This window comes from Chroicocephalus ridibundus, chromosome 1, assembly GCF_963924245.1.
Source record: "Chroicocephalus ridibundus chromosome 1, bChrRid1.1, whole genome shotgun sequence".
In the NCBI taxonomy this organism is placed as follows: Eukaryota; Metazoa; Chordata; class Aves; order Charadriiformes; family Laridae; genus Chroicocephalus; species Chroicocephalus ridibundus.
In genome coordinates, this window is record NC_086284.1 from 96,040,369 (window position 1) to 96,063,847 (window position 23,479).

The 23,479-nt window shown below is 53.5% G+C and overlaps 1 protein-coding gene across 10 annotated transcripts in view; it reads right to left on the reverse strand.

Annotated features, from left to right (window-relative positions):
* The window catches only part of BCOR (BCL6 corepressor), an 83,324-nt gene that overhangs the window by 22,905 nt on the left and 36,940 nt on the right, over positions 1 to 23,479 (reverse strand). For 4 of the 10 annotated variants that reach the window (XM_063343904.1, XM_063343883.1, XM_063343874.1 and 1 more), the window contains exons 2-8: positions 16,189 to 16,318; positions 14,572 to 14,650; positions 10,827 to 13,658; positions 10,043 to 10,096; positions 9,376 to 9,559; positions 985 to 1,266; positions 233 to 586 (exon numbers count right to left, since the gene is read on the reverse strand). In XM_063343904.1, coding sequence (XP_063199974.1) covers positions 233 to 586; positions 985 to 1,266; positions 9,376 to 9,559; positions 10,043 to 10,096; positions 10,827 to 13,658; positions 14,572 to 14,650; positions 16,189 to 16,274 — 3,871 coding nt within the window. In that variant the 5' untranslated portion in view covers positions 16,275 to 16,318. Of the gene's footprint in view, positions 1 to 232; positions 587 to 984; positions 1,267 to 9,375; positions 9,560 to 10,042; positions 10,097 to 10,826; positions 13,659 to 14,571; positions 14,651 to 16,188; positions 16,319 to 19,110; positions 19,131 to 19,402; positions 19,512 to 23,479 lie in introns of those variants that run through there. The other 6 variants (XM_063343891.1, XM_063343912.1, XM_063343927.1 and 3 more) reach the window with 6 other exon arrangements.

Here is a 23,479-nt window from a genome sequence, read left to right on the forward strand (position 1 = left end):
ACATAGTTACACACACATACACAAACACATTTTCTTGTCTGCCAAATATCAGCTACAGTGCAATTCTTAAAGAGGAGGTGTCAGTCCTTATACAAATTGACATCTACAGAAAAAAAAATATATATATAATTTAAAAAAAAAAAAAAACTCTCGACAATTCCTTAACATCGGTGGCAGCATGCGTCACTGTAAATGCTAAAGCCGTCTGGTTTCCCTAGTAGTCTCTGCATACCTTGTTCATTGTCACTTGTTTTGAGGGACTCTTCAGACCAACTTCTATTGCTTTTGGCCTCTGACCTTTTCTTGGTGTGCCTTTCTTCTGTGAAGTCTTTGACCTTTGCAGTGGCCTCTGGCTGAACAGCCTCAGCTAAATCTTTCCTGCTTTGCCGGCCCAACTTGCCGGACGGGGATCTCTCTGGTGACACCTGCTGCTCCCATAGTTCCCTAAGATGCTGCAGGTGACGCTGCTTTTTGGGATGGAGCCCTGTTAATTCAATGCACACCTTCAGGTTGGTCACCTCATTACAATTGGGCTCTTCTAAGTGGTTAGAGGAATTGTTTGTCATTTCCCTCTCAGGCCAGTCATCTAATGGAAAAATAACTAAAAATTAATCAAAAAGCCCCCTCAACTTAAAACAAAAGCTACATTTCACTTTCGGGGCATATAGTCTCAGCTTTACCACCACACTATGCATTTTAAAGGTTCGCTCATTAAGGGTTACATGCACTACAGTAACTTGCACCGCTGTGGCTACAGTGTCCAACGACTAGTGCTTTACCCTTATATGCCAAGATTTTTATATATACATATATATATATACACATATATATACATACATATATATACATATATATAATTTTAAGTGAAATGACAGTGCTCACATTAGTAACTATCAAGTTCAAAAATGGAAACACATTAAGCCAAAGGGACGTTCCTTTCACAAGACATTCCTTGAGAGAGACCAAAGCAAAATGCTGCCTTACCTTTGGAGTTCTTCTTCTTTTTTGCTTTTGATATAAGTTCATCCTGCAGTTCATCCACAAAGTTTTCATTTTGGCTGCCATCATTTTGCACTCTCTCACCAGAGTGTTTACGCTTCCTGTCCAGACGTGGACATGGATGTTGGCCAATATCTTCTGTTGGCTGGTCTTCCGCTTTTTCATATATAGAATGCCTCTCTAAATAACATTGCTCATTTGAGAGATCTTTTTCCTCTGGAGTTTCAAGAAAGTGACCTTGGTTGTTTTCTGTACTAGTAAAGTTACCTAAAAATGAAAAAAACAAACACCACAAGACCTAATAAATACAAAACAATTAATTGTGAGAAAGCTACGATCTCTGATCTCTTCAATGTCATCTCCACCATGACTTATGGTTTATGAGGCATGCAAATAAACACAAAACCTTACTTCAGAACAAGCCTCCTCTGGTCAGCCTAAGGCAGGAGTTTCCTCAGTGGCTAAGTACAACCCCCCAAAAGCACAATACTTCGTGTTGTTTTTACATCAATTTAAGAAGCACAACATTCACAATACTTGTAGCCATCGAAACATCACAATATGCTTTTTTAAATACAGAAACATCTTCAGATATCGAAAGCGCAGACCCTTTTCAGAAAGCGACCCTGCCCCCCAAAACCATGATAAGTAATAACCCAAGCTTCACTGTGCAATGACTTTCTTTTCAGAAATACCTTCTGATGATAATAAAGTATCAGTCTTCCGCTGATTCCTAATCCTTCCCTAACTTCTCGCATCGAATTGCAGAGTCTGACTTAAAAGCTTTCGTCCCTTCTTCTGGAGATACAAATGGGATACGGAGCACGCACACACGTACACGGGAATACCACTAAGAATAGCTGTGATATTTTGCAAAAAGCACTACTCGAATCCAAGGTTATAAAAAGGCTTCCTCCTCGCTTCAAGTAACCAGCCAGTCACCGTACATCACATGATCTTTGTCACCTCCTTTTAAAAAAGACCTCGCTTTTTTCAGGCAATATTTCCAGCAGCAGCAACCGGGTGAGCTTTGGAAAGCTTACAAGAAACTAGTCTGACAAACTAGCCCCAAAACACCTACGTTGCCATGCTTGCCCTACGTTCAGCTTCCCCTCTCCAGTACTGTTCCCTCAAATTTAGAGACAGCTTAAGTGATTTTAAATGGATGCTTGCTTAAAACAGCAGTTAATCATCATCTTGAACAGGTATTTTTTCTTGCATTTAAACCGCACTAGCCGAGGCACAGTTAGGCAGACATGGGGCACAGACTGCAACACGGTTAATCAGCTTCCTATTTACAATTCTCACAAACAAGTTGCTTTTCCCAGGCATTTTAGCCCTCCTGGCTGACCAACACTCCTTCTGCACGTCTGCCGCTCTTTGGCAAACTGTCCATATGCTCCGTCCTACTTCCCCACGGCTCACTGCCCCTTTTCCTCTTCCTCGTCCTTGCCTTTCCTCCTTCTCCCACTTCCCTTCCTGCAAACACATTTGGTTTCCTACCTGGACTCCTGACAGTTTCCCTTCCCTCCCCTTCATCCTCCCAGTCCTTACTCAGCTTCCTCCCCAGTACAGCCTGGCCTTCAACTTCTGCTCTTCCTCCTCCACAGCCCCCCTCTCCCCTCTGAGACCCACCACACCAGTGAGACCCACCACACCAGTATCCAGGCCCTGGCAGCCCCTGGATGCAGCCCAGTTCCATCCCGCCTTACCCCAGGAGCACCTTTCTACAGCTCTGCCAACATCTTCTGGCTTGACGACTGTCCTTGAAATCCCTGTTGTCAGCAATGGAAGGCTGAGGCGGAGAAAAAAACCTCTCCGATGAGATTTTTCTTCAACACAATTTGGAAAAGTCTCCAAGTAGCACCTAGGGCTCTGGAGACGTTTGCAAGCACCAGAGCATCATTTTTACACTGCCTGGGAAGCTGCCTGCAGGGCTGCTTTATAAAACGGCAGAAGACATTTGGCCAAGAAAAATCAAAACAAAAGTTGACTTTTTCCAGGCGAGCGGAACGCTCGGGCCATTCTGCTATTTGGCGATGCTCCTCTCCACAAGGCCGTCTGGCCAACACCTGCTCCCTTCAAGACTTTAAAACGCAGTTTGTCACACTTCTTCCAGCCAGCAATGCTGACACGTTCCAGAAAAAAAAGTCTCTCGGCTTACTATGACTGTGCCTCTAAATCGCCAGTGTCACCCCCCGACACCAGAAGGAAACTGGCAATACCCTGTGTCTGCACATCTGGCACAGAGATGCTGCCCAACAGCTGTACCCTACAACCACACCACCCGCACCGGCAGCCCTGTTTCACACAGCGTAAAAGAAGCTGGACCAGCCACGTTCTAAGTAGCACTTTAGAAATGCTTCTATCAGATTTCACTTTACGTCTTTCATGCAACCTGCTACTTTTCCCCCCCGTTCATAAGGAAACATTATACTTATACGCTCGGTTTCCCCGGACAGACCCGGTAAGAGCACTCCTCCACCCCGCTCCCGCTCTTCATAGCCTTCATGTCTCCGGCGGGTACCAGCAGCTACACACTGCGGTTCACACCGCGAGTCGGTAGATCAGGACGGCTTTCCTGCTCCTAACACCGTCTGGCCTGAGAAAAGGCAGGCACATCCTGACCAATTCCCAGAGAAGCTTTCGCAGGGTCAGAGGAAGTATCAGGCTGTAAGGAAGGGTGGGGGGAGGGGGGGAGTGATGGTCTTAATCTTTGGGGCTTGCAGGAAACAGCAAGCTAATTCCAGCCCGCCACCACCAAAAGCGACCCGCTGCAAATTAATTCCTTGTCTTATCTGCAGAGAGGACTTGGCACAGGGATGCCGAGCGCCGCTCGCTCCGACTGTCCGTGCTAAAAAATTAAAAAGAGGGGAGAGACATTTTCTGTAACCTCTCTAACAGCCTTTCTCCGGGGCTCCGCGTGCCACTGAAAACAGCACACACGCATTGAAGTTTATCCAAAAAGCCCTCGCTGCCAGCTGCTCTGCCACACCTTTGCTCTCCGGTCACATCTGAGGGGGACATCCTCCCCCCCCGGCCACTAGAGCTCCGTCTCCTTGGCCGCTGAGCCAGAAATCCCTCTCGAGGACTGCCCGCCGCCGCACACGCGTCCCTGAAATCCGTCCCGCTACGTGCGGTTAAGACCATTAGAGAAGCGACATCTCCGCACATTAATCCGGGCTTGCGTAATCATCCTGCATCCACAGGGCAGAACGGGGACAGCGAAGCCGGGCAGACACGTCCTTGCCGATCCGATCTCCTCTGCTGCTGCCACCGCCGCCGCTCCCCGCCTCTTCCACAGCCGGATTTTCACCGCGAAAGAACAAAGGTCGGCTGCCGTTCGGGACACGGCCATAGCCCAGGGGCTGCCAAGCTCTCCGCGCTCACACGGACACATCGCACGCCCAGAGGGTTTATTTTCCCCTTGGCACAGCGGCGGCAGCCGCCTCACGGGGCACGGGCTCTATTAATATTTTACCACCGGATTCCATCCACTCCGTCCTCACAAACTGTTTTGCAAGCAACCCGGATCAGACACGACGGCTCCCCAAATTAAGATACGCATGTCAACATGAGGCACGGCAACATAAGCATATCTTGCGTGCCCAACAAAGACAAGGAGAATTTGTTTGCTTTTGTTCACCCCACCCCCCCCCCTCCCCCGCCATGTATCTGCAACATCCTTTCCTCGCCCCGAGGAAGAAAACAACAAAATACTTGGGAGTTTTCTTATCCTCATTATTCAAACAGTGACGAGGTAGCCAGAAACACAGGATAAATGCTGAGTTCTCATAGCAACACACCTCTATGAGTAAGGAGATTAAACTCCTAAACGTCTTCCTTCCTCGAGCCACCGGCCTTTGCCAGTCTCACACCAGCTGCCGAGAACCAGCACCAACAACTCAAAACCACTTCTCACTGTCCTACCCAACTAGAAAACAAGGAAGAATGAACCAGATGCTTTTTCCCTATACGGTTTCTGCCTGAAGCGGCGTCTCCTCAGCGCACGGTCTACAAACTCACGAGAAACAGTTACACGCACGCACAAACGCGCTACCCCCAAAAAAAAGCAAAAAACTTTCCTTCATTTTTCCATCTTCCTGTTGCCGTCAGCTGCTTGAGGCCAGGCCCTCCCATGTGATGCAAACAAGGAAACATAGAGTTTAAGCTGCAATTCTTTTGTTCAAATAACATGGCAGCTAAAAACAGCCTTTCCTCTTCCCTGGAGCAACCTTCTCATTGCACTCACTTACGCAAGGCACCCTTTCTTCATCCGAGAATGGTCACGACTATCCAAAGGCTAAACCCCAGCATTCGTCACGGAGATCACAACATCAGTAAGAAATTCCCCCAAGTCACCTTCAGCATCCAATTCCAAGCATCCCACGGGGCAGAGGGAACCCAGCCGATTTCATTTTTCCCCTCCAAGCACCTCTGCTTGGGAACCTTCCACATTTGTTTCCCCCTGCCCAAGCCCTCTGCGCTGCGCAAACAAGCAACGCAACCCCCATTCTCCCCGCGCAGACTTCTGATTTTTTCCTTTTTTTTTTTTTTTTTTTTTTTTATGCACTATGTCCCATCGCAGGAAGGTAATAACTGACCGGGGCAAAGGACATGTTTACTGTCTCCATCTTTCATTTGCTCAGGTATACGCACAGCCCAGCGAGAAAAGCAAAGCAGCGGATTACCATGCAAAGGGACACCGGCACCTCACTCTGACACCAAACATCAGCTCTAAAGGCTCTGGCACGTCACACCATTTACTTTCACCCACAGAAACTGCTTTAACTTTTTCCCCATGACCTCATGCCTTAAGATCAAGTTTTTAACATATCGGGTTTTATTTTTCCCAGCTAAGGCTTAAACGGGCAGTGTCTTCCTCCTATAAAATTAGCTAAACGGTTAATCGCACCCCTCGCTCAAGAAATTCGCAGCTTGTAGAATTTATTCAGTCTTTCACACTTGGGTATGATTTTTTCAACACCGCTAGAAGAGCTTTGTTATGAACCGACATGCGATCATCACATGCCCGTATTGATGCGCGCGTCCGTGCCAATAGCTTAAATCACTTGATCTCTGAACAATCCTATGACTCATGACATATGCATCCCATAATTTATCATGTTTGTGCTATGGAAATGCACCGGAGCAGCATCGCCTCAGCAACATTTACAAGTCACCTTGGCAACACAAAGCAGCTTCGCGGCTGCTCTCAGAACGCCCGGCAGAACCTAAACGAGATGGGAGAGAATTAAAGCACTTCTACTTTACTCCTTAGCTTTAATTGCTCATTAATTAGCTAACGCGGCTACCTCCCTTAAATCAGGCCTTTGGAAAAAAAAAAAAAAAAAAAAACCAAACAGCAAACAAAACCACGTCTTTTACCCTTGTCCAGAAGGCACGATGAAGCTTAAGAAGGCTCTCGGAATGGGAAAACCATGCACCGCCAAATCAGAGGAAAAGTTCAAGGAATTGGATATTGTGCCTTCGCTTGCTTCAAAAAAAGTCGGTACGCGTGCTACAACAGTAGGAAAATGAGTAAGTCCCAGGGCAAGCTAAAAAAAGGAGTTTCCATCCCATCAGATGCCTCTGTAAGCATCACCTGCCTGTGCGTTACTTCGCCTTTTGTTGTTGCCGTGGGGCTGGTGGATTCAGAGGAGCCGAGGGGGCGAGCAGCTGCCGGGGCCCCCATCAGCTCCTTGCGCTCCACCACTGACTGGCGCGGCGGCAGCGGCGCAGCCCTGACAGCCGGCTCCGCGCCGCAATCACAGTTTCAGTTGCGGTTTTCCTCTTCCCTGCCGACACCGGGCAGGTGAAGCGCTCGCAGCGGAGCCGGGGCGGGGGGGGGGGTGGTGTGTCACGCTGTTTTTGCTCCTAAATTCCCCACTCCCGCACAGGACACCAGTTTGTAGCTTTTAGCCAGCGCTGGACGAACGCTCCGTCAAACGTGGTGAAACGTCTTTCCAGCAGCGAGATCGCTTGCAGGGGCCAGAAAGGAAAACGGAAGAGGTTGCAAACCATCAGCTAGCTGCTGTTCGAGAGCTTTAAAGCCAAAGGCACCCTCAGCGTGCTTAGAAATCGGGAGGGCCAGGGAAGGCGAGGGATAAGCAGCCCTGGCTCTCGCCAGGGGAAGAGCGGGCAGAGCCCATCGCCCCTTTGGCCAGTTTCTCGGTGAGAGATGCATCGAGACGGCGGGCGGCTCAAACGCCACCAGAGCACAGGCCACTACACTGGAGGCGTTCAAGAAGTGTGAAACTCGGCTTCCTGATTTATCAGCTGCTATCCTGCGGGGCAGGAGGTGAACCCACCACCATAAAAAAAAATTCTACTGAGAACTGGATCTGTACCAGTTAGTATTTGCTGCCGTGAAGGCAGAAGAGGAGCTCCCTCAGCAGAACAGATCCGTGCTTTTAGGAGTTTAGACGTTCGGCCAGACTCCGAAATAGCCTGTTAAGTCAGAGCTAATTAGGAGAGGAACGAACTAATGTACTAACATACTTTCCCTGCTTCCAGTGGTTATTTAACAGTCTCAAACACATTTTAGCCAGCAGATTCAAGTGCTGGAGACCTCACTAAACGATCAATTTAAGGATGCACCGCATCATCAGCCTTTTGCAAGGATGGGAGGCGGGGTGTTTCAGCCAACGATGCTTTAACGCTCCCCCTCCCCGCAGCACACCCCCCCCAGCAGCATGCCCCACGCCCCCGGCCAGGCTCTCCCTCCCTCCCCTGCACCCATTGCCGACCCCGCAGACCACCGTCCCCCTCTGCATCCCCAGACCCATCTCACCCCGATGCCCCAGACCCACCCTGCTGCTGCTGCTGCTTTCCAGCACACCCAGGGTGGGATTTAACAGAGGACATCACCACGGCACCCTGAGCCTGCTGGGGAGCAAGGGGGTGCTGCAAGGGGAGGAGCCGGGGCAGCAGCTCTCGGCTTTTGCACAGGGACCCTAAAGGCAACGGTGCCTTCCTCCCCCGAAGCTGCCTCCATGCAGCTGGGAGAAGGGAAAGCCCGCTCAGCTTCCAGGGGCTCAGCCTCTCCCCATCCTGGTACCTCCTCCACTTCCACAAGTAAAACTTTCCCTTGCTCTTTTGCCAGGCCGATTCTTGTTGAGGCCGCGATTTCAGTGACAGCCACACCACAGTAACTTGATTTCGGTGAGTAACCGAGCAAGTACGATTGACCAGCATGCTCTCTGCCAAAAGCATTATTTAAAGACCAGAACAATAATTCAAAGTTATTAAATTGCCTGAATGAAATTTTCTACTAGCCCCACTCATGAATCTCCACCTACGGAGGAGCACACTTAACCACCGAGTTACACAATGCGCACGCACACACACGCGCACACACACACACACACACACGATGCGGTCTGCAGTGTGTTTCCTCTTGTTTTGCAATACTTTTCAGCATAGGGTTGGGGTTTTTTTCCCTGAGTTGTTAAAAACAAAGTAGCAGCAGGAAGAACTGATCCATTCCTTAATTATACAGGTAAAAAAAAAAGAAGCTGGGAAATTGATGGAAGCCAGATGCTTACCAAGAGTTTAACACCAAAACAAAAAAAAAGAGGCAATTTTTCTTGCATACAGTAAAAAAAAACAATACCATTTAAGTTTGTCTTGCTTTTAGGACAGTGTTTCTAGCACGCAGCCCTCTTGACACCTTGCCGCAGCCTAGAGGGAAGAGCCAGCCCCACCGACCCCACAGGGAATTTCACAGGCCCCCCCACACACACACATGCCCGCGAGGACCTGTGCTGGCCACCCCCACGCACCCCCCCGGCCTCCGCAGCAAGAAGTCACCCAGGCACACTAGTTTCTCAGAGTTTGGAGTTTTACAGGCAGCCTTTATAGACAAGCCAGCCTGGCAGATGATGTCCTTCCCTGCTCCCCATCACCCTTCTCTCCTCCATCCTTGCTTTGCCTAGAAGCTGCAATAGTGGCATTTCCCAGAGCTGCAGCACCTTCAGGAACCTAAACTCCTTGCTGCCCCTCACTCTGCCCCCATCTCCTTTCTTCATTTAAAACATAACCTTAGACCTCCGCTTTCACTGGCTGATGTGGTACTTCATGGATTGAGCAGAACAGACACGGTAACTTTGGTGACAGTTAACTCTCTCTCCTGAAAAGCGGGTACAACCATAGCCAGGAACTTCCAGACCCCGAAACAAGCACGGAGAGCACCAGCCACGCGTGGCAGCTCCGTACCTGCAGAGCCTGAGGTGACAGTGACTTTAACCAGCGAGACACCAGTGACTTTAACACCCCGAGAACACCAAGACTGCGCTGCCCGCCCAGCTTTGCCGCAAGCTACCGCGGCGCAGAGACACGCGTACGCGCTTCGGAAAGCCATCTAAATTCGCTTACATCTGTCATTGTCATTTTGGTCAGCAATGGCATCTTCCAGAGCGACAGACTTTGGCTTCTTTTCACTGTTTCCTTTCAAGTTTTCCCAGTCTGCCTGGCTGAATCTGCAGACCTCTGAGTCTTTGGTAGCTGTTTGGCCTTCTCTCTCTTTCATCTCCAACTCTGAGAAGCGCATCATTGCACGCTAGAAAGAGAATTGATATGAAAAAAAAAAAAAAAAAAAAGTCTTGCGATAAAAGCTACTTCATTTACCTTACCTTATATGAAAGCATTTCCAAAGGAAAAATCGGCTCAAAACCAAGGTTTGAGATAGATAGCTAGGGTAGCAGTTTTAACACACCTGACTTGTAAAGCAGTGTTCTAGCATCTATATGCAAATAGCCACACAATTCTTTCATATATAAGCATATATATATATATGTAAGATATATATATAAATGTATACTGTATATAAAACAAAAACGTTCTGTTTTGGAGGTAAAAAGAGACAAAAACAATAAGAAAAAGAAAAAACAAAACAAAACCAAAAAGAAAAAAAAAACAAACACAAAACCGTACAATGAATAAAGACGACCATGGCCCACAAACTTCCCTTTGTGTATTTGGAAATGAAATTTAACTCAAAGGTTTATGTAAGAGTCTAGTAATAAAAATTTGAAGAACTGACCTCACAGTAAGCAGCAGGTAGACATAAAATACTGTCCTCTTGTAATCCTTCCATCTATGTAATTAAAATGGGCACTCAATGGATCATTTAGATAATTTCATCCATTTTTATAAGCATAAACCAATTCTTTTCTTAACAATGCAAAAACAATTTGGCTTAACTCATCCCTTCATTAAAAGTAAAATACCTTAAGGATATTCCTACACGGTATCTGTCTGCCATCCCTCGGCATCAACCTCGACACCGCTCCTACTCTTTCCTTTACGCGTTTCGCTTGGCGCAAACGTTGCCTGAGACCCGCTAAATGCATGGCTGCGACTCCTCTCCATCGAGCGGCACGTTTGGCATACTAATCACAACTTCTGGGTACGCTCTGCTAGCTGGCACTACAGGCCAGCCGAGAAATTACAGCCATCGCTAGCGCCAAGGTAACATGCATGCCTGTCCGACTCCCCTCCGCAACTGCACAAACATTTCATACGTACATTAACATTTTTCATCAGGTCTTAGCAAAAGCCCTTTAAAAACCTTACTAGCGCGTGCACACGTAAAAAGCCATACATACTATTCTTTACAGCGCCTGGCTCTCATTAACAAACTTACTTCGGCTACTTAGAACCGTTTCTGGCGAGTACGCCCTAGCGAGAAAAAAAACAAAACAAAACAAAACAAAACAAAACAAATCTGATTTCTTCTCTCAAACTTTAAAACTTGACTGCGACTTGCCACAGAGAAATAACGACAAAAAAAAAAGCGCGGCGGTCGTTGGACCGCGCGGACTCACCTGCAAGGCCCGCTGCTCCCGGCTGAGCTGGCTGGAGTCTGCGTACAGCTCGGTCGTCACACACTTGAATCGATCACCTACGTAACCGGCGGAGTTCGCGATCCTCTTGGCCAACTTGGACGGCTTGGGCTTCAGGATTTTGCCGTCGGCAGACTCCGCGTCGTCGGCTCCGTCTTTGGTATAGCTCTGGTTGGCGTCGATGCCGGGCGGCGCGGTCCCCATGCAGAATGGCTTCGCCTCCTCCTGCACCTTGCCAAAAGCCAGAGCTGGAGCATCGCTCTCGTGAGCGCCTTCCAAGAAAGCGGGCGAAGGCTGGACCGCCACTCTCTCTTTCGGCTGGCTCACAGGCAGGTCTTCTTTCCTTAAGCCGAACACCGACGAACTCTGGGCTTGCTTGAAATTATAGGTTTCGTGAAGATCATTACTTCTTCCAAACTCCTCTCTCATTACAATAAAATCTCTGTGCTGCGACGCCTGCTCTACCTTGTGCTTTGTAGGGTCATTAGCCTGATTACTGCTTTCTGTAGCAAAGTTGGCTTTCGTTACGTTTGCTTCACTTTTAGCCTCTTGCTCGTCGCGCAGAAGATCTGGGAAGAGGTGCTTGTCACTTTTGGCTGAGTTTTTACCGTGGCTGGAGCTCTGGTGCAATTTCAAGCTCTTGTCGCCGGGCACGTCGAAATGCACCTTCCCACCGCTCTCCAGGAGCTCCGGCAACCGGCCCCTCAGAGCCGGGTCCTCGTAGCGGACCCTCTCGTGCGACCGCGACCTCCTTTCCGCCTTCTCCTCCTTAGTGATTTCCAAAGCCGAATGCTGCAGCAGCATGGGGTGCACCATCCCCATCCCCAGGGCATCCTGGTAGGTCATGAACTCCCCGCGCCCCGCCGGCAGGCTGTAGGGGAGGCCAGGTTTGGGAGCCAGGTGGCCAGGGTAGAGACTGCCGTTGGGCAACAAGACGGGGTGCGGATACACGTGTCCTTTCCCGTGGAGGGAGAGGGGACTGATGGCTATCCCCTCCGGCACCGGGTACGGGAGGTAACTCCTGGGGTAGGGCAGCGGTGGGGAGCGGAACGTCTCGTTGTGGGGCAGGAAGATGGGGCTGGAGGCCAGGGCGGTCTCGCTCGCCTTGAAGTTGGCTTCCTGGCCGCAGGACTTGGCCACCTTATTGCTGTGTTTCGCGGGGGTGGCAACAGGCTGCCCGACGTGCTGTATGACTGAGGCGGTGCTCTCCGCGGAGCTCCGGGACGTCTTGGCGCAATCCACGTTGGCGTTGGGAGCTGGCGACGCCGACGCCGGCCGCCCCCCCGCCGACACCGTCCCCGAAACGCTGCCGACGACCGCCTCCGTGCCCCCCATCCTGGGGCAGGAGGAGCTCCGCTGCTGCGGGATCACCCAGTCCAGCGCCTTGTTTTTCAGCTGGACGCTCTTCCCACTCTCCTCGCCGGGGCTGGGACCGGGAACAATCCAGGAGGAAGGCGCTGTGCTGATAATTTCAGGCCTGTAGATGGGGCAGCCGTTCCCAGGAGAAATAGTTTCCTTCTGAACGATGTCGCTGCCGGGCAAGTGCGTCCCCCCTCCCGCCCTGCCGTGCACCAGCACCGTCGGTGTCATTTTCTTACCATGGTCTGACTTGCTGGCGGTTTCCGCGTCGACGACTTTTGCCGACAAATCCAGCGGTTTGTCAGTGACGTCTTTGGTGGGGGTCTGCTTCTCCAGGAGTGGGGGGGACCGGCCGTCTTTCCGCTCGTGGCCAGCTTTCCGCGCATGGGGGGCAGCTGGCGGGGGGGCATCCCCGGCATCGCTGCCCTTGGGGAGCTTCCCGTTGGAGAGGCGGGAGGGTGGGAATTCACCGCCGACGTTGACGTAGGGCTTGGGGAGGGTGACAGCGGAGGAGGGAGAGGTGGTGATCCTGGGGAAGTGTTTGTGGAAGTCGGCGTAGGCATCCCCAACCTGGGCGGGCAGGGGGAGGCGGGGGGATGGCCGGGGCGAGTGGGGCAGCAGGAGCGCAGGGTCAGGCGGGATGTTGGCAGGAGCCGGCTTGGCGGCAGGGACCCGGGGCTGCTTGCTGCTCTGGATGTGGGGGTAGGCATGCGCGTCCACGGGGCCAGTGCCAGGGCTGACACCCATCTTCCACGACAAGCTCTTATCCGGACAGTGCACCAAAGGCGGGATGGCCGGCGATGCCGAAGCCGTCGAGAGCCTCATGGGCGACGCCAGCGACGAGGGGATGTGGGGGGCAACGTAGTGGGAGGGAGGCAGGTATAAAAAACGTTCGCCGTTCGTACACACGGGCGAGTAAGCCAGGTGCTGCGGTAAGCTGTAAGTGGACTGCTGAGGTAGCAATGCCTTGTACATGTTCAACGAATACTTATTTGGTGAGTCAAGGAAAGGGTATATGGTGGGCGTCGCGCCCTCCATATAGGGGTTTACCCAGGGGAGCCTTAGGTAACTAGCACCATTGACACCGAGGGGACTCTGCTTGTCACCCGCAGCTCGGTCCAAACCCAGCGTCTCTCCCGTCGGGACAGAGTTTTTTTGTATTCCAGGTGGCGTTTTGTATATAGCGCTGAAGCCATTCGGGGCTTTTCCAGAGACAGCTGCGTTTTCTACCGCTTCGGGGGGATTAGACTTAAACTGTATCTCTGGATTTCTTTCAGGAGTAAATCCCAGCCCGGCTATCGAACTCGTAGCATCCCGTGATTTTTCTGAGCCGAGTCCGCACAAGCTGGAATAGACAATACTACTGGGGACTCTGAGTCCTTCTCGCATGAGTCCAGACCTGTCCATACTCAGAGCTGTGAGACTGTCAATGCGATGTGCTGTAGTCGCATCCACCTTTACAGAACAAGAAGTATGTTACTTTCACATTTCGCCACAGTGACTACCGCTCAAGCTACAAGACACGTCAGCATTTGGAAGAGAAACGATACCAATGCAAACACCCTGTTTGTTGGGAAAACACACAGAGGCTGATCGCACTGGAGAAGGGGAGAACAGGAACCTACGGAGCAATATTTATCACCACAAACCAATACAACTCTCTCCGCACCCAAAATCCACCAGCCAGAAACAAAGGCGTGAGGACCCGTAGCCCAAGAAGCCACAAGTGGCCCCGAGATGATGCTCGGTGGCGTCACTCCCACGTGGTAACAGGCCCCTCAGCCCCAGCCCCGCCAGAGCACAAGGATGTCAGATGGCGGCGTGGAGAGTGGGAAGGGAAGGATGGAGAGCTTCTCCTCCTCCTCCAGGAGCTCTCCCTCCGCCACAGCTCTGCTCCAGAGCTCGCCACCGCCACACAATTCCCGGGGCAAGGAGGTGCCTGAGGATGCAGCACGAAGAAAAGTCCACTGCTGAATTTTGTCCCCATTTGCTGCTTCCTGCATATGCTCGAAAGAGGAGAAAACCACCAACTCTGCTGAAACTGTGATGCACTTAACACTTACGCGAACTATTCCCATTAGACACGCGGGGATGCTGCACGACATTATTCGTAACAGAGCAGAAGTAAGAACATGATGTCATACGACAATGCACCGCCACAAAGTCAGCGTCAAGAGATTAACGAGATGATAAATAAACTAAGTCCCATCTCACTGTTTCACAGAAACAAATCGTATGTGCCCAAGTCTGGCTAGAGGTAGTTTAATCATTCCTCCAAATGGATCATGTAATAATACCCGGGGGTGGGGGACGGGGTGGGGAGGACAGGCACAGATTTAGCTACAGCATGAAGCTATAAACTTCTTACCACACTGTGATTCAGGTGATTTTCTTCTCTCAACTCCAGTCTGCTTTTCGGCGCATCGCCATCGTTAACGGGAATTTTCCTATTAAGAAACAGAAGCTTACTATTTGAAAACATCCTGTGCATCTCAGATCAGTGAAATATTATATTACCTCCATATTTTGATTCCCCTAGAGAAGTCCCGTATGATACCGTACTTATCCTCCTCCGTACCCCTGCACCGGCAAGGACTTTAGAAAGCAAAGACCATTTGAAAACAAGTATAAAGGGTTTTGACAGCAAGAGCACGCCACGCACACCTCAGAGCAGCCTCTTTCAACGCGAGTGATTTTTGTCAAGGTCTTCTCTTTTGCCCCTTGCCCTTTTCTTTTTGCAACGAGCGAATACCCCATTTTAAACACACCCTGTTCATAAACACTGCCGAGGAGAAAATTAAAACACACACGCTAATATCATACGAACGTCAGCTGTTCCATGCTAAAGAGGGAGCTGCACATCTGTGCCATACCAGTGTTGCAGCACTGGGACTTGTTATCACAGAAAGCGCCGATAAAGAATATACCTTAGTGCCAAATTTCAAATCCCAGGGATAAAAATCGCTGACGTGCAGCAGAAGGAAAGTTTCAGCATTACCCAAAAGAACTCGTTTCAATCAAAATGCTTAAAGGCACATCATCAGCTTAAAGCAGAAATGTGATTTTAAAGTATTTGTGTATTCGTTTTTATAAGAGTCACCTCTCCTGCAAGTGGCACGTAGTACCATTACCCCTGAAAAACGGGGAGGAAAGAGGGGAGGGAGGGTGCAAAGGCAGAGTGAGACGTTTAGCTGGTTTCCTTCAGTTTCCATTTGCAAATAGTTTTTCCCTGCAAAGACCAAAAACCTTCCCCAACTTCTGGGAGGGCTTTTCCCACAACAGTGAGAACACGGGCTCAAAGAGAAGACACAGAAACACTAAAACCGCATGGAACTGGCACAGAGAACCACGGGGTACCCGCACCTTCAGTTCAGCGTCATTTTGCTTTTTAAAAAACTGGGGTTTAAGGGAAGAGGACACCAGCCAATGCCCGCATCACCCCACCAAAAATTACACAAAACTGTCATTTTAATCATCGAATGAATGATATTCAGCAGGAAAAAAAGGTGGGGAGGAAGAGAGATTCACTTGTGGGATATGGGAAGGCCACTGTTCCTATTTCCCGGGACAAGCTGTTGGTCCCCAGGCAGGGAACACCAAGGCGCAGGCGGGAGCCCCTCTGCCGTACAGAGTCACTGCAAGAACGCGCGCACTATTTGGTTTAATTCCCCTTCACGAATACGAAATAATAAATTAATTGTAAAAGCGCGTTTAAAGGCTGCTTTGGGGAGTAATCTCTTTAAAGGGCGTCCCCGCTTCACTGACCCAGGTTGCCTGTTAAATAGTAAATCAGCGGCTGGCTCTACCGCTCTCAGGCACGTCGTGTTTCTCCCCCCCATCCCCCCCAACTCCCCCCTCCAAGCCGGGCTGATCTCGATGCAAGGCGGCAGCTATCTGCTCCGGCATTAGGGAAGCGAGCGAACTCCGAGACCTCACGCTGCAGAATTACAGTGTGGTTTAACTTGCCAGAAGCTTAAATATTTACCTGTCTTCATTAATTCCACACATGCGGACCCTTTCATTGCTCATCCAGCTATGAACATTGCCATACAGGGGAGTTGCAGAAAGCATGACGTCTTCTTAAAAATCGCCGCTTTTCTTCACGGTTTTATATTCTATTAAAAGAAAAAAAAAGAAAAGAAGAAAAAAAAAAAGTTGAGCAGATTTGTCTAGGAGGAAGTGCAAACATCACGGCGGAGCAGCCAGCCTCCCTCCGGGTAATTAATAATGAATGCAGGATTGGTGCGGGGAGTGAGCTGCCTACGTTAACCGCTAAGGGAGATACCCTGCAATAAAGGAGCAAATTGAGGGCATTTATAGGTCAGAGGAGATGGATCTTTTCCCCAGCGCGCATCCAGAAAATTAAGAATCATTCCAGGCTGACGACAAATAAAAAGTTTCCCCGCTGCATTTCATTTGAACAAGAAACGACTCAGCTGGCCCAAGTGCACACCGATCCCCGAACCTTCGTCTCTCCCACAGGCTGAACCACGGAGGGAGATCCCACGGGCTGAGGGGAACACGCGAAACTACCCACAGGCGCTGACGGAAGCCCCAGCCTTAGGAACGCTGAGGAGCAGGGGCGCATCGCAAGGGCAGCCCCATACCGTGTGCGCGTTAGGGACGCCAACTGCTGATAAAAAGCGTTCACGCGAGGACTTAAGAACTGAAGAGACGCTGCTAGAGAAGGGATCTAAATAAAAACCTCCCCTTTAGCGTCTGCACATGACTAACTTGGAGAAAGGGGTTAAAAATAGTAAGTGGGTTGGCGAGCTCCCCACCCCTTGATTTGATTAAGCACCGAGCCCTGGTGGCTTCTGCATCGGAGCCGCCGCTGCTGCTGCTGCTGCTGCGTGTGCTTTCAGTAATTCAATGATGCCTGCTCACTCCAGGGAAAGAAATCATTAGCAAGCTCGCTGGAGAAGTATTAGCAGTCCGCGAGGATCGGCGCTGTGTGCAGCCGGAGAGGCAGGTGAAAGGTAACCGCATTTTCGCGTCCATCCAGCGGCGGAGGGGGAACGGCTTTTTCCTCCCCTCCGCCTCGCCCAACGCCACCTCCGCTCGCATTAAATCCTAGTTTGCTGCATGAGCGAAGTGTCAGGACAAGCTGCGTTTTATTAACAGGATTATCGCGGCGCATGATTTATTCCAGTGCAAGATTTTAATTGCTCTTCGGAGGTTGAGTCGTTTCTTTTGACTGAGCTTCAGCCTGCATCCTGCTGCTAAATGCTGGGTTAATAAGTAGGGGGAGCCTTTAATGCACAGGATATCCCTCAGCTCTTCCTCTCTCTCAAAAATAGAAGCCTTTAAGCGGGAGGCATGATACTCCTTTTACACACACACACACACACACACAAGCCAGTAACGGGCGATTGACCACTGGGAGTTTAATGCCTAACGTCTCCCAAAGCATCCATGCTTCCCCAGCAAACTCATTTCCTTTGTCAGGCTACAAAATATGCAAATGATCACTTTGGCATTTAATGGGGAAGAAGCCCAGATTGGGCCTTTAACACAATACTTCACACACGTTCAGAGAGGTTGAAGAACTGAAACGGCAGGAAAGCCTTGTTCCCCAACACTTTTTTCTCCCCTCAGAGAGGCCTTTTGTGCAAAACTCCACGTCTGGAACAAATGTATATTAATGAAACGGCGTGCTGACCCTCCTCTCTCCAGAACGGTTAGCCTTCCCTAATGAAGTCTGCAAAAATTGCTGCGAGGAAACAAAAATCCACGGAGATTAGATACCGCGCTATCATTCAAAAGGAGTTATTTCACTGGAAAGACGGTTTCTGGACAGATTTACTGGTTTCCAGATGCGCCGCTCGTAATGTTTTCAATAGAGGCAGCAGCAGCACGGAGAGAGTGATTTAGGGTTTTACATAAGGTTAGTAGCCGCCCCGTGCGTGCTGCCTCACCCGTGAGGGACGGAGGCCGGCTCGAAGGAGACGGGACTCCAGTGGCCCACGGTCCCGCTCCCCTCCGGGGGCACGCGAGGCCAACCCACGCCTGCGCCCGCCTGGTTTCCTCGCTGGAAGTGTATCATTAAGATAAGACGCGGTGCCTGAATTAGAGCCCGTCAATCCCCTGACATGTGCAGATAGCGAAATGCTGAAGTTGCACCCGGGGGAGGGGGGAGGCGGGGGGGAGCTTCCCCAGCCGCAGCAGGGAATCTGGAGGCCCCACATCCCACCACCACCGCGGGAGCAGGGCAAAGCCCACCAGGGCGCAGGGACGCGGGGAGGCGGTGGGAATGTCGCAGGGCCCACCCGGGTGGGTCAGAGCCCGCGCCCCGACGGCTGCCAGCCCCTTCCCCAAAGCCACCCCCTCGGCGCTCGCCGCCCCGGGTGCGCGGTTCTAATCGCCGCCCTGATGAACTTCTTGTGAACTGTTTAAAAGTGGAGGTCTGCTGAACGAGCAGCGGCGCCACTGCCAGCCATAATTTCATTGCAATAAGCAGCAGACTTTTAACTCTTCGCACGCCCCTTCCTTCCTTCCTTCCCTCCTTCCCTCGCTCCCTCCCTCCCGCCCCTCTCTCTCCCCGCAAGCGGTCGCCCCCGTCGGGGCCGGCGGCTCGCAGGGAACTCCGGCGGCTCGGCCGAACGCCCCGTCGCTGCGGGGACGGGGGGGACGGGGACGGGAGACCGGGAGGGAGGACACGGGGGGACCGCAGTTATTTATACCCAGCTTCCGCGGGGGCGCAGCCACCCCCCCCCCCGCCAATTATACAACCCCGACGGCGGGCTGCGCGCCCCGAGCGGTAGCCGCAGCGGAGGAAACCGACGACACGTCTCTTTCTCCCTCCCTCCTCCTAATCCTCTCCGCCTGTCACCCGCCGGGCCACCGCGGCTTCCCCCCCCCCCGCCGCTGTCAGCGCGCCCCAGAGCGCCGCAGCCCCCCCGCCTACCCCCCTTTCTCCCCGGGCCGCCCCCGCTGCGCTGCGCGGAGCGGAGCGGGGCTCGGCCGCCGGAGAGCGCACGGCATTTCCTCCGGGAGGTGTCTGGCCGATAAAGCCATTTGCGGCTAAATATAGACGGTGATGCACGGAGGAGGGAGGGAGAAAAGGAGGGGGGGAGCGGAGGGGGGGAGCGGGGGGGTGGGGGGTGGGGGGAGAGAAGCGAGACGCCCAACGCACACGCGGGTTCCGCAGCGATGCCGCCGTGTGAAACCAGTTGTGAAAAGCGCCTGCAAGCACTAACCTGCCTCCCGGCGTGCTGCCGAGCGGGGCCCCGGCGTGCCGGGGCCGTGCCGAGCCCCGCCGAGCGCCCGTCGGTGCCCGCGCCCCGCCGGGGCAGGCGGGGCCCCCGCAGCGCGCCGTGCCGGGCCGTGCCGGTTAAAAAGGGAAACGTTCGGGTCTCCCTCGCAACGTCAACAGACTTTTGGCAGCCATTGACGCCAGCAGCAGCGGCAAAGTTTTTTTTTGTTAACGCGCTCCTGGCGTGGAAAACGAGAAAAACCCGATGCCCGCGGGGAGGGGAGGGGGGAGTGGAAGGAGGAGGAGGAGGAGGAGAAGGAAGACGCCGCTTCTCCGTGCCTCCGGGGGAAAAGAGGAGGGGAGGGCAGCACCGCCCGGGCCGGGGCAGCCTCTTCTCGCCCCCACCCCCGCGACACCTTCCCGGCCCCGGGGTGTGCGAGGTGAAAGTCTCGGCGGGGAAGCAGGAGGAGGAGGGAGAGGAGGGGATACGATGATGATGGAGGAAGCCCGGCTGGCTGCAGCGAGCCAGGAAGCGGGGCGGGAGGAGAATTGCAGCGGCGCACGAGTTCCCTTTTGGCGCCTTTACTCTTTTCCACCTCCGAGCTCCGCCTGGCAGCCCGCCAGTTTCCACTGCACAAGCCACGGAGCCGCCGGCGGCGGCGGCAGCAGCAGCAGCCGGCGGCGGGGAGGGCTCAGAGAGGTAAAAAAATAGAAGTCTGCGAGCCCCGGTGGCACCGACGGAGAGGGCCCGGGCGCTCCGGCAAACAACCACGGCCTTTCGGAAATTAAAAACGATGCAATAAATTACCTGGCTCTGATTTTCCACCCACACCACCACCGCCGCCCCCTCCCGCCACCGCCGTCGCCGCCCGGTTCCAGGCCACTGGAACGATCATTTCCAGATTTGTGAAAATCCCTGCGAGAGGAGGGAAAAGCAATCGGGGACTCGTAGCGATCTACTTCGATTAGCCCTCAGCCCGCTCATCCGGAGTTTGATTTAAAGGGCAGCGCTCGTACGGTATTTATAAGCTTAAATACGGGCAGCTGCTTATGAATGTGTTTAGGTACCTCGTTTATCTTGTTACCTCCGACTTACATATTTACGAGTTATAAAAACAACGACCTGTGCCACCGCTAGAAAGGAGACTTTAAAGACGCTGTATTGCTGCACCGTTTACAATGCGCCGTATAAAACTCTGGCAGCAGCCAGCGATCTAATATTAGACAAGTGTTTAAAGAACAGGGGTGGCTGCGCTTTTTTTTTAAAAAAGAAAAAAAATACCATGGGTTATTTTATGCAACCTCCACACGGCATCACCGCTAGCGACACGTTTTGTAAACCAGTGGAGGAAGCTGCAGACTAAGTAGCCGCCGCACGGATCCGCGGATTAGAGAAGAAGTTTGACCTTTACCCGGGACGTGTGGCATTTCATTTAACCATAAAGCTAAGCACAATGCGCCAGCGAGATCGCTAAACCGATTTAAAATACATATTGAGTCATGCACGACGGTAGTGCATTTCGGTTTAGGCAGCACGCAGGCAGCGCAAAGGGGATCGGCGTCTATTTTAAGGCTCCTGTCGCAGCCACCCCATCCCTGTCCCCGTGTCCCCGTTCCCCCGAGTGTGTCGTGTCGTGTGTGTGTGTGTCCCCGCGGCTCCCACACCGTCACGTGTCGGACGGGACCTGGACATTCTGCGCGGAGGAGCCGTCCGAGGGCAACCGGGGCCACCGAGCCACCACGAGCGCCGTCGGGGCATCCTCGGCCCCGCTGGGCATCGCTGAGGATGCCCCGACGGCGCTAGTGCTGGCACCGACTGGACGGAGACACACACCCCCCCCCCGCTTCTCCTCCGCCCGCAGCGGCCCCCGCGGCCCCCCGTTCCCCGCCCCCCCCCCCCTCCCCCCCGCGCCGTCTGTCACGACTTGGACCCTGCACAGACAGTCGCTGCGCCGTAGCGGCAGCGGCGCTTTCCCCCCTTTCCCATATGCTGCGAGGCGAATCATTGCATCGCTCTCAGCGCCGGCGGCAGCCAAAAAGGGAAAAAGAAAAAAAAAAAAAAAAAGAAAAGAGAAAAAAAAAGTTTCCGATTAATGATAAGCCTAGGAACTGGGGAAGGGGGCGGGGGAGGAGGCCAATAAGGGAAAGTTAAAATGGCTGGCGATCCTTCAAATAACCCTGGCCGCCTTCCCCCGGAGCCCACACGGCGCTGCCTGCCGCGGAGCCCCCCCGGGGAAGCCCCGGACCCTCAGAGAGAGAGAGAGAGAGGGCTACCCCGGCACACGACGATGCCCATACCTGAAGGTTACGGGACGTTTGCAGGGCTGGGGGTCCCCCGCATCCATTCCTCCCCCCCGCCCCGTTAAAACGCATCGAGGGGGTGCGACAGAGAGGCTGCAAAGGCTCACACACGCACACCCCGGGGGGGTGGGGGGGAGGCGAGGCGGCTGGTACCCAACTTTGAGACATCCCCGCATGAAGGATTTCCCGGGGATTCGCGGGAAACACCGACCCCGTCCGCCGCAACGGCAGCCCCGCACCGCCGCTACGGAGCCCGCCCCTCACGGCCCCGTGTGTCGTCCCCCCCCGGCGCGGGTGATGCCTGTGTCCCCCGGCGTACGCCGCGGCGGGCGGGCTGCTCTCTCTCCGGGAGGAGTCGGGGGGGGCTGGGCCTTTCCTCCCCCCACACACACAGGGTTCAGCCTGCCTCCGCTCCGGCCGTGCCGTGCAGAAGGCTGCCGGAGGAGGCGGCGGGTGATGGAGGGGAGCCGCTAACCGGCTCTGCCGCAGAAACCCCCGGGCCCCCGCGCAGACGGGGCCCCCCGGCGAGAGCCCGGCCTCCCTCCCCTCGCCCACCCGCCGCGGCATCTCCCTACCCAGGCCGTCCGCGCCATTTTAGAGAGAGAGAGAGACACACACACACATACGTACACACAGTCACTCACCCACACACAGACACGCACACACACACACACACACACACACACACGCACGGCAGCGAGGTTTCCGCTGCTGCTGCCAGAGACAACAGGCAGCAGCCGAGCTCGGGCTGCGAAGGAGGAGCAGCGGGAGAGGGACGGACACACAGACACACACACACACACACACAGAGAGAGGCATGCACACCCACGCACCGCGGGCCGGGCAGAAATGTGCATTTCAGGTAATTTAAGGCCGCGTTCCCGGCGCGGGGAAGGGAGAAGAGCGCAGGCCTGCGCGCCCCCACCCCATTAACCCGCCGCGCACTCGGCACCCCGGGAGCCCGTCATTGTTGCCTTTATTCCGTGTGGCTTTTGCTTTTCAGGAGGGGGGGATAGAAAGCAAAGAGAGAGGGGAGGGGGGTAAAAAAAAAAAAAAAAAGGAAAAAAAGAAAAAAAGGGAAAAAGAAAAATACCACCAAGCCAGCCCCTTCCCCCCGCCCGTCCCCCATTGTTCGGCCGCGGGAGGCTGGGCGAGCGCAAACGCCACGGGCTCGCCATTCACCGGGCTCCGCCGTGCCCCCCTCCCCTTCCTCTAGGGAAACTGATGGGGCTCCAGGGATCTCCCCCCCCCCAACACTGAATACAAAAGTCCCAGCGCTCCTGCGAGAGAGTTGGGCGAAAGCCTGTGCTGGCTTCCGCAGCGTTATCCTTCCAGAAATACCGGAGCACGGCCCCCGTTTCCTTCCCCCAGCCCCCGCCGCACACCCCCCCCCCCCCCCCCGGGAGGGGGGGGCGGGAGTGATTAATGCGACGTACGCCCTTGGTTTCCCTCCGGCCACCCCGGCGCAGCGCTCCCCGGCGCGGAGCCGCCACGGCACGCCGGGCGGAGGCGGCCCCCCCCCCCCCCCCCCGCATCCGTCGGGGACGTTGGGAGATATTGATCACGGACGACTTCATTTTGCATAATTGCGGCTGACAGGGCCTGTGGTTCCCTCATTTACGGAGCAACAGCTTCGAGGGGCTGATGGATGGGGACCGGCTCCCTCCGCTCCCCTCAACTCACCCCCCCCCCCCGCCCCCCCCCTCCTCCGCGGCAGCCCCGCCGGGGGACGGCGGCTCCCCACCCCATGCAGCAAATGGCCGGCGCACAAGAGCCAAAT